The 17,266-nt window shown below is 50.8% G+C and overlaps 1 protein-coding gene across 6 annotated transcripts in view; it reads left to right on the forward strand.

Annotated features, from left to right (window-relative positions):
• Positions 1 to 3,533: 3,533 nt before the first annotated feature.
• The window catches only part of KDM2B (lysine demethylase 2B), a 122,897-nt gene continuing 109,164 nt past the window's right edge, over positions 3,534 to 17,266 (forward strand). For 2 of the 6 annotated variants that reach the window (XM_059408368.1, XM_059408369.1), the window contains exons 1-4: positions 3,534 to 3,814; positions 5,837 to 5,981; positions 8,955 to 9,033; positions 10,286 to 10,332. In XM_059408368.1, the coding sequence (XP_059264351.1) occupies positions 3,737 to 3,814; positions 5,837 to 5,981; positions 8,955 to 9,033; positions 10,286 to 10,332 (349 nt within the window). In that variant the 5' untranslated portion in view covers positions 3,534 to 3,736. Of the gene's footprint in view, positions 3,815 to 4,435; positions 4,761 to 5,081; positions 5,169 to 5,836; positions 5,982 to 8,954; positions 9,034 to 10,285; positions 10,333 to 17,266 lie in introns of those variants that run through there. The other 4 variants (XM_059408370.1, XM_059408371.1, XM_059408372.1 and 1 more) reach the window with 4 other exon arrangements.

Raw genomic sequence — 17,266 nt, forward strand, 5'->3', positions numbered from 1 at the left:
TTTTTTTAAGATTTTATTTATTTGGGAAAGAGAGAGAGAGAGCAAGCATGAGCAGGGGGAGGCGCAGAGGGAGAAGTCAACTCCCTGCTTTTTTTAAGATTTTATTTATTTGGGAAAGAGAGAGAGAGAGCAAGCATGAGCAGGGGGAGGCGCAGAGGGAGAAGTCAACTCCCTGCTGGACAGGCAGCCTGATGCAGGCTGGATCCCAGGACCTTGAGATTGTGACTGGAAAGGAAGGTAGATGCTTAACCGACTGAGCCACCCAGGTACCCCTGTTCTGTGTTAATGTAAGGATATCACGAAGTCATCCTCATCAGTATATACAGAACTACCTTATTCTTCTTGATGATTTGATAATATTTGAATGGATAAATGGTCCAAGAATTATTTAATCAGTTCCCCAACTTTGGGATCCTTTTCAGTCTCTTTCTGTTGCAAACAGGGCTACAATGGATCGCATCTTTGTTTTTGTGTCTATCAGCAGGATATATATCAGGAAGTGGTTACCCATTTCTAAGGCTTCCTGCCTCAACACCACTTATCTGTCCTTGAAAAGTCTATTTGTCAGATCCGGGCAGGTGGGACAATCTTGAATCTAACCAGTATCCCCAGGTGCCCACCGTGCTAAGCTCTTGGCAGACCCTCAGAGTGAGTGGTTTAAGGAACAGCACTTCGAACATTCACACGGTCCCTTCGAGGAAACCTTTGCAGGCATCCCTGTCCCTCTCATCATTCCAATACTTCATTTTCTCAGGGTCCCTTCGTTCATTCCACAAATATTTCCAGAAGGTTGATTATAGAGACACAGAGCCAAATCAGACTCTGAGATGTATCTAGTCCTGTAGGTAAAAGTTAAGACAAATTCTGGGAAACACTGTAAGGTTGCACTGTCCAATAACAGACACCAGCTATGCACAACTATTTATTTATTTATTTATATTAAAAAGATATTTATTTATTTGACAGACAGAGAGATCACAAGTAGGCAGAGAGGCAGGCAGAGAGAGAGGAGGAAGCAGGCTCCCCACTGAGCAGAGAGCCGGAGAGTGGCTGGATCTCAGGACCCTGGGATCATGACCTGAGCTGAAGGCAGAGGCTTTAACCCACTGAGCCACCCAGGTGCCCCTATGTACAACTATTTAAATTTTAATTAAAATTAAACTTAACATTCATTTCCTTAATCTCACTACCCACATTTCAATAGCACATGCGGCTAGAGGCTCCTGCATTGGACAGCACAGACATAGAATGTTTCCATGACCATGTCCTAAGGGACAGCCCCGAACGGGAGCATAGTGAGTGGTAAAGCCTGTGAGCTCTGTATTCCTGCAAACCCTGGGTACAGATCCTGTCTCTTATTTTACGGCTGTAAAATTTAGGCAAGTACCTTGACCTCTCTTCGAGCCTCAGCCATAGCGGTGGGGAATTATAGACCCTCCCTCATTAGGGCTTTGGGAAAGATTCAAGACAGTAACAAACGTGAGTGACTTTGCTTAAAGACATGGTAGGCACTCAGAAATCCAGAGCTCTTATAATTATGTATGAGGGTGAGAACGGCTTCAGTTTCTAAGAGTTTTTAAAATCTTGGGGATTCCTAACTCCCCTGGGAGCCGTCTGTCCAGTCCCTGTCCAGGCTGGAGTATGTCTACAATCAAAGCTGGTTCTTCCATATCCCCTGTGTGTTAAAGCACAGAGCTGCTCAATCAACCTTTGATGAATGAAGAAATGAATGAATGGAGCCAACACAGCCAGGGTTTGACTGGGTCTTTTGTAAGAATGAGGAGGAGGATCCGGGAAGTCATTATTACTAAGTTTCAAATACAACTGGCCTGGTCTCCCCCCCCCCCCCCCAAGAAATAATACCTCTCTTGGAGAAGCACCTTCATCTCCCCTCCCCTTTCTCACCTACTGCCCACCCCTCTGGGACAATTAGCCAGCACTAGGAGCTCAAGGGTCTTGGCCCATCCCCCTTTGGCCCAAAATAACCTCCTCCCCCACTTGGAGCAAATGCCTGGAATTCTTTCAACAGGAGGACAAAGCCTTTCATCTGCCAATTACTGATAAAGGGAAAATGCAAATATCGCTGGGGAAGGTGATCCATCACGAGCCCAACATTTACTGAGTGACCACTTAGGACCAGGAGGTAGGGTAGGCATTCTGGGGGAGTCCGAGGGAACAAACACCCCAGTTGGCCCATTCTTCTCTCTGGTCTGTAGTTTCCTCAGGGTTTGTAAAGAGAAGGGATTCAATTAGGTGACTACTCAAACCCTTTCCACGCTGACAGGCCAGGAACTCCCCATTGGGGTGATATATGGACTTAACTTTTGGCACTGAGGTGCTTGCCATCGGATTTTTTCCTGACACCAGCGTTTGGGGACACCCGCATGGGGAGAGAAGTGTCTCTGGGAGTAAAGGAGAATTGGGATCAAGCATTCTATTTTGGTTTTGCCTTATGGCACTTAACTTCCTTTTCCTGACCCGCCAGCTGCAGAGGCCCTCCCTTGAACATGTTCATTTCATTATGTGGGAACAAGGAAGGTGGTCAGTATCCATAAAGGCTGTGATGAAAGTAACTACACTTACAAGCTTGTGGCCTTGAACGGCTTTGCCTTTCTGAGACTCAGTTTCCTCATTTGTAACATGAATCCTCTAACAAGACTCTTATTCTTCAAGGGGTCTTCTGTGAGAGAAACTAGTGAGATGGGCCCTGATTCTTGACAGAGGCTGAGGGCAAAACCTCCTCATTCCCACTAAGCTGAAATAAGTTTTGGTATTTGCCAGGACTGGGATTAAAACAAACTTAAAAAAAAAAACAAAAAAAAAACAAAAAAAAGTTTTTAGGGGTGGGTGGAAAAAGAATATAGAAAGACGGGACAGGAAACTTAAAGGTGTGTTAGGGGGAAGCTGTCTTTTAGGGTGACCAATACAGAGCTGATGGTTCACATCTGATCTCTGATGGGAAGCCACTTCCTCTCCACACATCTGAATGGTGTGTCCACTAGGGAGGATATTGGCTTGGGCAGAGGAACCACCGCGACCTATCGTGTCTCTGAGCCTCAGTTTCTCTATCTGAAAATGACTATCCTAGAGGCTTAATGGCAGAAATAAAAATATGTTAAGTTTTTTTTTGCCAAGACTGCTATGAGCATCTATGTTCTTTTAATGGAGCTGTGCCCTGTCCTCATCTCCTCCTGATCCTTACCCCAAAGAGCAGGCCTAGTTGGATTTGGAGGAATGTTTAGGGCCAGCTTTTCTCATAGTCAGAGCTGACCTGACTGTTGTTCATAATGGAATTAATTACAGGACAGCTGCTTTTAGGGTTCCACTTTTGGGGGTGGTCGCGGCCATCCAGGTATACTGAGGGAAAGCAAGAGAGAACCAGTCCCTCTGCTAAGAATTCCTAAGAACTCATCAAGGGGCACCCAAAGGTCCCCGCGCCCCACCCCAGAGCGTCTTGCTCCTTTCCACCGACTTTTCTCCTATAAACGGCCAAAAAGGGCTTACCCTTCGCCTGCTTGCCAACTGCGTTAGGAGGCGCCAGATCGGATTCTCTCGGTGTTTCACTCTTGAGCATCATCTATTTCCTTCTCTTGGCGAGCGCAGGGACCTTTAAAAACTGTCCAACTTCTGTTCCAGGGCTCGTCGCCTAGTGAAGGACTCCACAGACGCCGGCAGGATGAATGAATGAAAGGCAACGTCTTCCGGTCAGCTCGGCTCGGAAAAGGCTCTGGTCTGGATGTATTTCCTGTACCTGCGTTTGTGTGGGTCCATTATCTTTGAGTCCGGGAGTTTAAAAGTTATGCAGTCCGTACAGGTATGGAGCTGCGCTAAATTCTTCCTGAGCCCCCAGATGCCTCCTCCATATGGCAGGTCTTCATATGGGGGTCTGGAGAGGATCGCTCCCTGCCCCCCCGCACCCAAAAACAAGACATGCAGCAGAAAAAAAAAATTACATATACAAAGCGCTTTGAATTTGGGTCGGCCACGTAGGTAAAGGGGTGGGGTGGATGAAGGAAGAGGAAGAGGGGTGGCCCGTGGGGACCGTGGGCAATGGGGGCAGGGATGAAGGTGGGGGGTCGTTTTTGGGGGGTGCCAGCCCTCGGGGGCTTTCTAGCCAGCAAGCTCGGCTTGCATTTCCGCGCCTCCCGCTGAGGCCAGCCGTGCAAATCTGCACCTCCTTCCCCACCCCCTCCTCCTTCCCTCCCTCCCTGCCCCGCCATCTCCGGGATGCGCCCGCCGCCTGCAACTCAGCCCTCCAAAAGTCAGCTCTGCACACAACTCCCGGGCGGCGGCGGCGCCTGCGTGCAAGGCGCACTCGTGACCCAACAACAAAACAGCGATGCCAGGGCGCTAACGGCGCCCGGTGCCTCCCGGGCGCCCTCCCCGCCCCACACCTCCTCCGGCAGCCGCCCCCGCCCCCCCTATGCCGGGCCGAGTGCCCCCTCCACTAGCCCGGCCGCGGGCTCAGAGCGCGATCGGCAACAATGTTTACGTTCCGGGGATTATGACGTCGACGCCTCCCCCCCCACAACTGCTGAAAATGGTTTCCTAGGACTTTGCAAACGGATCTGCTTAAGTGTTGGTGCAAAACTTTGTAGATCTCGGCTGTGGCTTGCTTTATTTATTTATTTTTTGGTTTTTCTTCTTTGGTCTTCCCTCCTTTCCCCCTCCGCCAAAATGCAGGGGGCAGGAGTGTTGACAATTAATTGGTGAACTCTCCTAAAAAAATGGAGGCAGAGAAAGACTCTGGAAGAAGATTGGTGTGTAGCTTTTTTTTTTTTTTTTTTCCAATTTTTTTTTTGTTAATGATAGTTTTTTTTTTTTTTTTTTTTTTTTGGTTGTTGTTTCTTGCTGCCTTTTCTTTCCTTTTCTGTATTTTGCAAGAGGACCGGAAAAAATATAATAAATTGCATGCAAAAGGAAGCAAGCAGCTTACTCCTCCAGTCCCTTGTGAGGCTCAGAGTCTCAGACACTTGAGTGGGGAGGTGGTAGCGGGGAAAGGCGTGGAGAGAGGCTGAGCGGGCTCGGGGTTCGCCCGGAATCTGGGGGGCTGCAGGGCCCGGCGCTGGGCGGTTGAGGGAGGAGGCAGGGGATGCGGGGAGTGGTGGGGGAGTCTCCTTAGGAAGTGAGTGTGCGCGCGCGCTTGTGGGGAGATGAGGCAGCTGCTGGTGCGTTTTGGGGTCTCCGATGGGAGCTTTGTGGCGGGCCGTCTGCCTCTCCCCCTCCCAAGCCCCGATCTCCCCCTCCACCTCTTCTTCTAGCACTGGCGGGCGGTCGGCGGGGGCGGCTGGGGTCTCAGCCCTTCCATTTCAGCTTTCCAGCTTCCCGAGTAGCTCGGGGGCGGCTCCAGTCTTAGAAATGCCGCCGGCCCCCGGTTCCGGCTTCCCGGCTCTGCCGCGGCGGCCGCCGGGGCTACTGTTAGCGCCGAGCAGGGCGCTGCGGCGGCTCCTCCCGGGGCCTACAAATGCCCCGCCAGCCCGTGAGCGGAGCCCCTTTCGCGGGTTACATAACCAGGCTCCCGGCCGAGTGGGCAAAACTCAACACCTATCGGGGGGGGGGGGGGGGGCAGGGAGAGCCCCCCAGATGTCCTTTCCACGGCCTCCAAAGATGCAGGAGGGGAGTGTCCTGCGTAGGACACGGCCGGACCCCGGGGTGCGGGCCCCTCTCGTTATCCTGATTCTCAGCATCTTTGGCATTTGCGCAAAGTTGCTCGGGTCGCAGTGGTGGGGTGCGGGGGGCGCGCAACTCCTGCACCTGCTTGAGCTGGGCCTAGGGTAAGAGGCGACCCCCAGTTCCCCCAATAATGCCTCGGGCTCTCTGGTTTGGGTCCCCGCAGCGTCCGATTGACCGCCAGAGATACGACGAGAACGAGGACTTGTCGGACGTGGAGGAGATCGTCAGCGTCCGCGGCTTCAGCCTGGAGGAGAAGCTGCGCAGTCAGCTGTACCAGGGGGACTTCGTGCACGCCATGGAGGGCAAAGGTGAGGCGCCCCCTCCTCGGGCCGCCCTCCGCGCCGCGGGCCGAGCGCACGTGGGGAGGGAGCTGCCGGTGGCTGGGTTCGTATTTCGCGCCCGCGTCCCCCATTCCAGGGGATCCGGTGACGAAACGAGGCCGAGCACTGGGGGGGGGGGGGGGGGTGGCGAAGGAGGAGGCAGGCGGGAACGGGGGCCGGGCGTGGGCCTAGACCCGGCCGGCGCCCACAGTCGGCCGCAGGGTGGGCAGAGCCAGGGGACCAGCGGTCCGAGGGACCTGGGGACTGACGGGTGGACGGAGGGAGGGCGGGTGCGCCGCATTCTACCCCTCCCGGAGCCAGCCCGGCTCCTTGTGCTGGATGAGGTGCGGCTGCCTGACTGGGAGAGGGGCTCAGGTGCCCCTGGGGCTTTGGGATGAGGACCCCCCTAGGCCTGAAGCCTCCCGAACCCTGTCCCATCTCAGGCCCTGCCAGTTAGGACCTGGTGCTGGGGATGCTGGGGTCCCTGAATGATGCCTCCTCAGCCCCTGGGGTCTGCGGAACCCTGTAACCTTCTGGTCTCTGCCAGATTTGAGCAGGGGCTGGATGAGTTTGAGAGCTCTTGGCCGGTGCCCCCACTTATGCCTGAGGCCTCTGACCCTCCAGCCTTGACAGTTTGAAGTAGGGACTGGGGATAAGTAGAGTTTTACTCCCTTAGGCTTGTGGCTGAGATCCCTGACCCCTGTGGTTTGAAGTGAAAATGGGGGTACCCCTCTGGGGAACAAAGTCTCTTTTCAGCCTGAGACCTTGAGAGCACTGTCCCTTATAGGCCCTACCAGTTTAGAGAAGTTGGGGGAAACCTCTGTGGTCTGGGGGACCCATCCCAGCCTGAGACCTTCAGGACCTGAGTTTCTCCCTGACCCTAGTATTAGGAAGGTGTCTGGTGCTGTCCTGCCAATATTGGGGTGATGCTCTGGCTTGGGTCTGAGGCCTCCAGAGGCCCCATGTGACCTGTGGTTCTGCCTGTGGGGTTGGGGTTTTGGAGATGCCCCTGCCTACCTAGGTATTTCCCTGGGCTCTCTGGGGTTTCTAAGTTGCTTTTTGTTTTTTTTTTTTTCCTCCTCTTAGATATTCAGGTTTCCTTTATAATACACCGTTTTCATTTCATTGACTCCCCTAACTCCCTCAGTTGACAACAGGGACAGTGCTTTCCCCTCCAGGTTCTGGTTGAGTGCCTGGAGCTGAAGGTTAGCCCCCAGAAGAGACAGTCCTCCTGGCTTTGCATTTTTGAAGTTTCTCTTTTGTGCCCACTGCTTCCTGGGGTGCAGTGCTTCAGGGGTTGGGGGGTAGTCGTTGGGGGAGGGAGCAAGACATTTCTTCCAGCCCGCCAGGTCCGAAGAGCGTTGCACCTTGACAGCAGAGGGTGGTGGTGGGGGTGCTAGTCTCAACTGCATTTAAATTTCCTTAGCGCAAATGGGATTTTAATTCCTTTGGTTTCCTTCCCATTTTACTGAGTTTGGTGGATCCTATGAGAAAACAACATGCAAACTCTTCCTAGTCATTGGTGAGGAATTCTCAGCCCAAGATCAGAGTGTTTTCTCAAGCTCATTTGAGGAAGTTGAAGCTGAGGAGAGTGGGGGTGGGGGGCGGGCTTTGGGTATGGGTGTGGGTGCGTGGGGGGTGGCTTCCAGCTAGGGAGAGCCTTTAAATCTTCTGTCCAGGCTCTTTTCAAAGGAGAGGGCCCTAGCGATTTGGTAGTTAATTCAGATCTGGCCCCAAAACTTGGAGGGAGGAGCTAGGAACAGAAGGAGCCCTTAGCCGCGATTCAAAATAGAAGCTTCTTAAACTTCTCTGCCTTTAAATCCTTAGGAATCCCCATTCACTGTGAGCCCCTGGGGATCTGAGCTGCTAAGGTCAGGGCTTTCCCCAGCGTTGGTTTTGTTCTCTTCCTCTGCTCTGAGTAGAGTCTCCTTGGCCTCCTCCCCCACCGAGCTGCCCTGCCCTGATGAGCAGCCCTGATGAACCGTTTCCCTGGGGCAGGGGCTCCTGTGGCCTGTGGTCTCTCCTGTCTCTCCTCTGACCTGCCAGGGAGGGCTTGTGTCCGTGGGGATTGCTTTGGGTCACCTGAGGATCTGGGGATGTGATGGTTTATCAGCCTCCCTCCATTCCATATTTTGGGGTAAGGTTGGGTCAGATCCCCTGGTTTTGGAACTCGAGGAACATCGAAACGAAGGCCTCCTCCGCTCTTCGGGGCTTTCGATAAGGGCTTTGGGGGTCTATGCTAGACAAGCCCCAGACGGGGAGCACTACCTTGTGAATTGGCTTTGGGCCTCACTGTGTCCCCTTCACCCTGTCTTCACCTGGGGGGAGCGTCCGGGTCTGTTCCCCGGTGGAGACAAGGATGGCAGTAGCTGGAGCAGAATTACACTATTAAGACAACAAAGCTGTGCCCAGTTCTCTAGTTATTTTGGCACCAAATACACAGTTTCCAGGGAAACCAGCTTCCCCCCCCTCCCCTTCACTATGCAGGATATTACAATAAGATCTTCCCCGATGCTCAGCTACAATGAGAACCCTCTTCCCAGCCCCCTCTCTGGGGCTTCAGATCCTCCCAGGTGGCATTCTTGGATTTTGCACTGCCTTTACTTTCTGAGCTCAGCTTGGGGTGCATTCTCTCTGTCTGTCTTTCTCAGCGATGGCTGGGGCCTTTTCTGTGTGGGGCCCTTTCGTGAGTCTCCCTCCCCAGCCTCCCTGGCCTTGGGCTGTTCATTGACAAGTTCTGACCCGTGGGGCATGCGGGGAATGACTGAGTAGGCAGAGGAGCTGATAGTTGGCAAGGGCTAGGCCTGCTCCGTTTCCTTGTCATTGGACGGGGATCGCTTGCCCTAGCGAGGGAGCCTGGTAGAACCGTATAACCCATGTTCTTCCCTCCGACCGATCGTTCATGGCTCATCTGCTCCTTCCTGACTTAACCAAGCTGTTTTCATTCCAATATCCAAACAGATTTCAACTATGAATACGTGCAGAGAGAAGCTCTCAGGGTTCCCCTGATATTTCGAGAAAAGGATGGACTGGGGATTAAGTAAGTTGGCGAAACAAATTGTGTCTTCCCATGTCTCTCTCCCTGGTAGATTTTGTTCTCCCCACCTTGCATGATCACAGAGAAGGATCTTTCTTTATTGTATGGGGAGAGTATCTCTTTGTTCCAGGCCTGACCAAGGGGAAAAGCTCTCCAACGATGGGTCTTTTTCAGAGAATTTGGGCAGAGAGGACAGAGGGTACTTAAACGGTGCTGACTTTTTCCCCCTGACCCGCCCCAGTTACATGCAGTGGGTTCCTAAGGAGAATTGTGTCCCCCTCCCAAGTTAGGAAACTGAGGCAGGGCCTGAGCTGTGAAGGGATTGGCCAGTCACTAAGCCCAGAGGCAGGACCCCTAAAAACATATTTTTCTACTCAAGACTCCCACGGTGTGGGAGATTGGTTCTTTTCTGTAGAGGGCCTGTTCTAGGATGCTAGGCTCCAAGTCTCCTGTTTCTCTGCCTGCCCCAGCACCTGCCTCCCCCACTGTGTCTTGTTTGGTTTACATTCTCTTAGAGATCTGTCAGAGCTCCAGGTGGGGTGGGGGAGAGATCCGGGAGGGAGGCTGGAAGAACAGGTTTCCGCCCCTTGGGCAGGGGTGGAGAGGAGCGGGCTGGGATCATCCAGCCTCTCCTGCCAGGCTTGCTCAAGAGTCTCGTTCCTCGGGTAGAAATCAAGCCTTTGACATCACTGTTAATTAATAGTGAAGGTCATCACCGTCCTTCTAGCCAGTGTTACCAGATCCTTGGAAATGGAATGATGTGTGTCTTTTTTTTTTTTTTTTTTTTCCCTTTGAGCTTAAAGGGATCTCTGCAGCCCTCCATACAATTCCTTTTATGGCGAGTGTTTGCTAGAAGAAGAGACACAGAGCTGCCCACCCTAAAAGAATGCAGGTGTTTGAATGCCCAGCTCTGGGACTTACCCTTGACACCACAGTTCAGTCTTCCCCTGAAGAGTGGGGTGGACGGTGGTGTCACATCTTTTCTGCAGCAGTGTTAAGTTCATATCGGGGAGAGTGAGGGAGTTGGCTTGCCTACCGGGATGAGGAAAAGGCTCAGGGGTTGGAGAGTGACCCTCCCTTGGGACATTGACTAGTCTATCACTCTCCCTCTGGATGTTGTCATTTTGGGTTCCCAAACTGAGAGCAAGGAAGAGCGAAAACCCTCTTGGAAAATGGCCTTCCCCGGCCCCCAGAGTTGGGTCGAACTCTTTTGTCTCTGGCCTCTCAGCAAACGCCTGTACTCCTCTTTTTCCAGGATGCCTGACCCCGATTTCACAGTCCGAGATGTCAAACTCCTAGTGGGTAAGTCGCTTGCTGTGTGAGCAGCTCAGAGCTGCCCAAAGTAGGGAGGACAAGGGGCAGGAGGTCTCTACCACCCGCCTGTTTAGATTTTTAACTGCCCCTGAAAAGAAAGTTCCCCGTGGGAAGAGGCAGGAGCAGGTGCGAGCTGCAACCGTCTCGTTCTGGAGAACAGGTCAGATTGCACAGTCGTGAGAAACCGTATGGAAGGGTGTTTGCCAGTGCGCGGTTTTATGAGGCCAGTTTGGACCCTCGCCTCCATCAGCAACACAATCTTAGATCTCTCCTTTGCGTTTGTTTGTGGGTTGCTGGGTAAACACTGGGTGCTTGGTGACCCCTGAAAGACTTTCAGACTTCCAGGGGCGGGATCATTTTTCCTGCTTCCTTGGGGTTCTAGACAAGTCTAGGGTGGGGTTTGCCACTCTAACCGGAAAATGCTCGTTAACTCCCTGAGCACCTGCAGAGTGTGGCTGATCCCTTAGGGGTCCGGACACCTGACCAGGTAGCAGGTGGCGTTTCAGGTGTTACGGAAGTCCTTGGATAAACCCATTCTTCCCGGAGGTGTTTCTCAATTAGCTCCTTCATGGCAGGCACGTTCAGAGCTGTGGGCGTGACAGACCAGATCCCTCTCCTCCTGCTTGGAGTGATAAGGCAACAGAGATGTAAACAGTTTTTTTTAAAAAGTCTGTATCTTTTTGGAAGGTCATTAGGCCTGTGAAGAGATAAAGCAGGATATCAGGATGGAGCTGTTGATGGGATATTGATGGGAGCTGTATTTATTTTATTTTTAAATTTTTATTTATTTGTGTTTTTAGAGAGAGCGTGAGCGCACGTGTGCTCCTGTGGCTGGGGGAGGGGCAGAAGGAGAGGGAGAGAGAGAGAGAGAGAATCTCAAGCAGACTCCATGCCCAGTGCAGAGCCCTGCTCAGGGCTCTGTCTCATTACCCTGAGGTCATGACCTGAGCCAAAATCAGGAGCCGATGCTTAATAGGATACCAGTTGAGGAACCCAGGACCCCCTGGGAGCTGTATTTCAAATGAGGTGGTCAGAGAGGACCGTGTGTGTGTGTGTGTGTGTGTGTGGTGTGTGTGTGTGTGTGTGTGTGTGTTTACACATTTGGACAGAGACTTGACTGATGAGAAGCCAGCTGTGGGAAAGAACGTGCCAGATTGAGGGACAGGCCAGGGTGAAGGCCAGGAGGTAGGGGGAGAGTAGGAATAAGGGGGTGAATAGAAGGAGAGGGAGGAGGTCACAGGGCTGGGGCCATGTGGGGCCTTAGAGGCCCTGGCAGGGAATTTGGGGAGGATGCCTGGTGTGATGGCAAGCCAGTGGGGAGTTTTAAAGGAGGGAGCAGGGGTCACTAAGCTATCCGATCATTTTCTTTGGGAGAGGGTGAAAAAAATTTTTTTTAAATTGACATAAAATTCATACAGCAGGAAGCTCTGTCTTGAACCACTGTAGAGTGTGCAGCTCAGCGCCCTGAGTGCATGTACGGTGTCATGCGGCCGTCACCACGATGGGATTTCAGAACGTGCGTCACCTACACAGTCAACCCCCGACAACCAGGGGTATGCTTTTTGCCTCTGTGGGTTTGTCTATTCTGGACGTCTCGTGTAAGTGGAATCGCGCACCGTGTGGCTTTTGTGACTGGCCTCTTTCCCTCAGCCTCTTGGTTTTGAGGTTCATCTATGTGACAAGTGGGGCCCGGGCTTCGTTCTCTTTTATGAACGAACAAGATTCCACTGGATGTGTGTGTATCCACCCCGTTTTGATTATCCGTTCGCCAGGTGATGGGCGTTTTGGTTGTTTCCATCTCTTGTGTGATGGAATAAGGCTGCCGTGAGCACTTGCGTACGACTTTTTGTGTGGACATACGTTTTCCTTTCTCTTGGGTCCATACCTGGGTAAGTGGGTCATATGGTAACTATATTTAACCTGAGGAACTGCCAGACTTTTTCAAAGCAGCTGGCCATTTTGTATTCCCATTAGCAGTGTACGAGGGCTCCGATTTCTCCACATCCTCGCCAAAGCTCGTGATTGCCTGTCTTTTTGAGGATCCCCGTCCTCGTGGGGATGAAGTGGTGTGATACGATTCATAAGAGCCGACTCGGGTGGCCGTGTGGGTGAAGACCGCTGGCCGGCCAGGGCTTGTGTCAGATAATCCAGATGGAGTAATTGACCCCAAGTACTCGGAAGGGAGGACCCATGGGCTAGAAGGAGATGCTGGTGATGGTGGGTGGTGGAATCTTAGGTAAAGCTGGATTCTAGAAAGCTGAAGGAGATGAACAGCAGAGCAGAAGGGGCAGACTTCCCAACACTGTGCAGAAGATGGAACGATGGACCCCCAAAGTTAAGTCTTGGCACCAACAACCCTTTTCAGTGCCTCAGCCCTACCCAGGGCGTTTGCGTCTGAGGCCTAGTTCTGCCGGCTGACCGATTTGGGGCAAGCCGTTTACTTCAAGCCTCAGTTTTCACATCTGCAAAATGGAGCTAGTAGCAGAATCTACCTCAAAAGAGGATGAGATTGAATGAAGGCTTCGCATTACATTGGCTGATGGGTACTTGGTGAATGGTCCCCGATGTTACTTGTTTATATGGCAAGATGCGGATCAGATGGAATTCCCTTGATGCGTAGGGATGAAAGCCAGATTCTCAAGTCAGGTTCAGGCAATATCAGAGTCTTCATCATGATGCTCTTGGCCCTTTTGAGGAACTTAAAAGCTCTGCGAAGTTTTACTATACTCTAGTCGTATGCTGGCTGCTGCTACTTTCTTTGTGCCTTTGTTCTGGTTGTTGGAGCAAGAGGACGCAATTAGATGGTCCAGACATCCTTGCCAGTTCTCGAAAAGTCTGGGATGGCAAGGAAAAGGGGGTAGTGATACCTGCACCCTGTCTCGCTTGGCATTTCTGTGACGATGGAATGGATTAGTGGGTATTGAAGTGGTTTGGAAGGTGTACTGTGTTCCGACATCAGGAGGGGTGCACTTAGCATGGAGAGTTATTAAGCCCATTTTATTTAATTAATTAATTAATTAATTTTTAAAAAGATTATTTATTTATTTATTTGAGATAGAGAGAGAGAGAGAGAGCAAGCACGAGCAGGGAGAGGTGCAAAGGGAGACAGAGAAGAAGCAGACTCCCTGCTGCCCAATGTGGGGCTCGATCGACCCCAGGATCCTGGGATCGTGACCTGAGCTGAAGGCAGATGCTTCACTGACTGAGCCATCCAGGCCTCCCTACTATGCCCATTTTAGTCTCTGAGAGTGCAGTGAAAGGACACGTACTTCGTAGTGACAATAAATGGCAGATGTAACTCAAGCTGGCTTAAGCAAAACAGAATTCACCGGCTTACATAATAAATGTAGGGTGTGACCTTCAGGAACCTCTTGATCTAGGTGTTCCAAGATCTCGAGAGGTTGACTCTCATTTTTCTGTTCTGCTTCCCTCTTTTGCTTCTACTTTCTGCTTCATTCTTGGGCTAGCTTCTCCCAAGCTTCTCTTAGCTTCTTTGGGCTGGCAAAGATGGGGAGCCAGCAGCTCTCCACTTCTTTCCTGCCGGCTCAGGGCCTCTCTCGCCACATCTACCAGTGATTCCATCAAGGGTCTCTGGATTGGCTCTGGCAGGTTTAGTACAACCCGGGTCTGCTGCAGCACAAGCAGGTGATCTGGGAGCGGGGAAGGGGTGGCGCTGCGGGGTTGCTAGATGGCATAAACGTGCCTCTTATGGAAATGGACCACATATGTGGTCGGCATATGATCTCAGCCTCTGTCTTCCAGGCCTCCCTCCCCAGGCCTCGAATCTTGGGAGGCAGCTATTCGAGAAGGGGCCAGCTATGGAGGCTGAGGCTCCAGATTCTCCTCTGATGCCCTAACATCAGGCTTTTTTGTATCAGCCCTATTTATATGCCTCCTGGGAATTCAGGCACCTGGTCTCCGTTCTTAGCTCCTCGCCTTTAAAAAAAAAAAAAAAAAAAGAGGCACTTTCCATTTTTAGGACACTGTACACTTAAAATAAAAGCTTTTTATTGAAGTATAATTTACATATAGAAAAGTGCACATATGGTAATGATACAGCGCGATTAATTTTAACAAACTGAACATATTACAGTATCCGGCACCCCAGAATCTACCCCCATGTTCCCATGCCGTCTGTGCCCTCTGCTGTCACCCTGACTGCTACCAGCGTGGATGATTTTTGCCTTTTCCTGCGTTATATGACAGCAGAATCCGGCAGGTGACCTCTTGTCCTTTCTGCTTCTTTTGCTCACCTTGGTGTTTACGAGTCTTCCAGATTATTGTGTGTAGTTGTAGATGGTTTATTTTCACTGCTGTGGTTTTCTGTTATGTGATTATTTCACAACGTGTTTATTCACTGCTATTAATGGGCTCACGGATAGCTGCCAGTTTTCTATGTCTCGTGCTGCTGTGAACACTCTAGAACGTGACTTTTGGGGAACACAGGGATGCATTTCTGTGGGGCATATGCCTGAGCGTGGAATTGCCTGGGTCACAGGGGAGCGCATATGTTCAGTCTTAGTGGACACCGTCAAGTCATTGCCCACAGGCGTGGGTCTGGTTCTGATTGAGCCACATTCTCTCCGAGAGTTGGTGTTTCCATCCTGTTCGTTTTAGTCCCATTGCTGTGTTGGTGTATCGCATGGTGGTTTTAGCTTGCCTTTCTTCCCGCATGAAATTGAGCTCCGTTCATATGTTTGCTTGCTAGTTGGATATACTCTTGTGAACTCTCTGATCGAGTCTTTTTTCCATTATTTTGTTGGGTTGTCTTCTGTTGAGTGTAAGATGAATTACTGGCTAGGGCCGCTGCAACAAAGTAGCACAGACTGGATGATTTAGACAGCAGAGGTTTATTTGCTCACAATTCTGGAGCTAGAAGTCCAAGATGGAGGTCTTGTAGGGTTGCTTTCTCCAAAGGCCTCTCTCCTTGGCTTGTAGATGGCTGTAGTCGCCCTATGTCTCCACCATGGTCTTCCCTCTCACTTTCTGTGACCTAATCTCGTTTTATAAAGACATCAGTCTTGTCGGATTAGGGCCTACCCCGAGAAAGACCTTATCTTAACTTAATTACCTCTTTAAAGACTGTTCTCAAATATAATTACACGTGGAGGTCCTGGAGGTTAGGACCTCAACATAGAAATTTTAGGGGACACAACTCAGCCCATAACATAAAGTTTCTTGATGTGTTCTGGATATGATAATACGTTCCAAAATCACCTCTTACTCTCTGGGTTTGTTGCCTTATCACACTCCCAAAGGTGTCTTTGAATGAACAGACGTTCTTTGTTTTAACATAGGCCATTTGGGTCTTTTCTTTGTGCTTGTTTTGTATCTTAAGAAATGTCTGGACATTCCAGGGTTAGAAGATGTTTCTCAAAAAAGCTTTCTTGTTTGAACTTCCACATTGAGATTTATAGTTTATCTGGAATTGGTTTTTGTGTTTGGTACGTAATGGGGATTGAGAATCCAGTTGATTCCAGTACAGTTATTGAGAAAACACCCTCTGGGGCCCCTGGGTGGCTCAGTCATTAAGCCTCTGCCTTGGGATCAGGCCATAATCCCAGAGTCCTGGGATCGAGCCCCCCACATTGGGCTCCCTACTTAGCGGGAAGCCTGTCTCTCCCTCTGCCCCTGTTTGTGTTCCCTCTCTAGCTGTCTCTCTCTCTGTGAAATAAATAAAATCTTTAAAAAAAAGAAAAAAGAAAAACACCCTCTCCTCACGGCACCAAAATGTTGTCTTTGGCATAAGTCAGTGACTGCAATTGTGTGGGTCTGTTTCTGGATGCTCTAATGTGAATGTCCCCTAAGCAACTCCCCTCATCCCACAACCAATACTCTCAACCCCAGATAATTCATTTAGGAAGCCTGGGATGTTTTCACGTTTGTGGGCTGGGAGCTGGGGCGACGGGGAGACTGGGAAAGAATTCTAGTTGCCTCTAAAGATGCTTTAAACCTTCCAAGAGGACATATCCATAAAGAGCTGGGTCCCTAGTCCCTCTCCACCATTATGTCGCTGAGGGATGGCTTACAGCCATGTGTCCTGTATAGTCTCTTTTTATCGTATTTCTTTTTTTAAAGATTTTATGTATTTATTTGAGAGCGAGTGAGACAGAGTACGTGAGCTGTGGGGAGGGGGAGAGGGAAAGGGAGAAGGAGACGTCCCGTTGAGCAGGGAGCCCTGTGCGGGGCTCGATCCCAGGACCCCAAGATCATGACCTGAGCCGAAGGCAGATGCTTCACGGACTGAGCCACCCAGGCGCCCCCTCTTTACTGTATTTCTCTCTAACAAGGATACCCAAGCGAACTGATGTTTTCTTTGGCCTCTTATCTTGAAGAATCTTCACAACAAATCGCCTCATTCACTATTCATTTATTCATCAATTATAGTAATCATCACCTATCTTTTACTGTATGTTTACTATATGACCTCATTTTGTCCTCAACGGTAATCATATAAATTAAGTGTGACTGTTCACTACCCCAGTGGGGGATCCGAGGCTCAGACAGGACAACCCACAGGGCAGGTGGTCGAGTTCGGATCTGAACCCAGCTCTGGGCATTTCCTCATGCTTCTGTTCCTTGACTTTCTCCTCCTCCGTGTCTGTGTTGTGTCTGGTGAAGGAGGCTCACCAGACATGCGCGTGCCCTTGACCTGCGGTGCTTAGTAAATTCTCCACTGCTTACAAATCAACCATAGCTGACTCGCCTCCAGATCTTTTCTAAAAATTGGTTTAAAATCATAGACATTTTACATTGTAAACCCCAGAGAAGTTCTTAGACTTCCTCTAGTGTTTGTTTGTTTGTTTGTTTTAAGATTTTATTTATTTATTTGACAGAGATCACAAGTAGGCAGAGAGGCAGGCAGAGAGAGAGGGAAGCAGGCTCCCTGCTGAGCAGAGAGCCCGATGGGCGGGGCTCGATC

The sequence above is a fragment of the Mustela nigripes genome, chromosome 8 (assembly GCF_022355385.1).
Source record: "Mustela nigripes isolate SB6536 chromosome 8, MUSNIG.SB6536, whole genome shotgun sequence".
NCBI lineage: Eukaryota > Metazoa > Chordata > Mammalia > Carnivora > Mustelidae > Mustela > Mustela nigripes.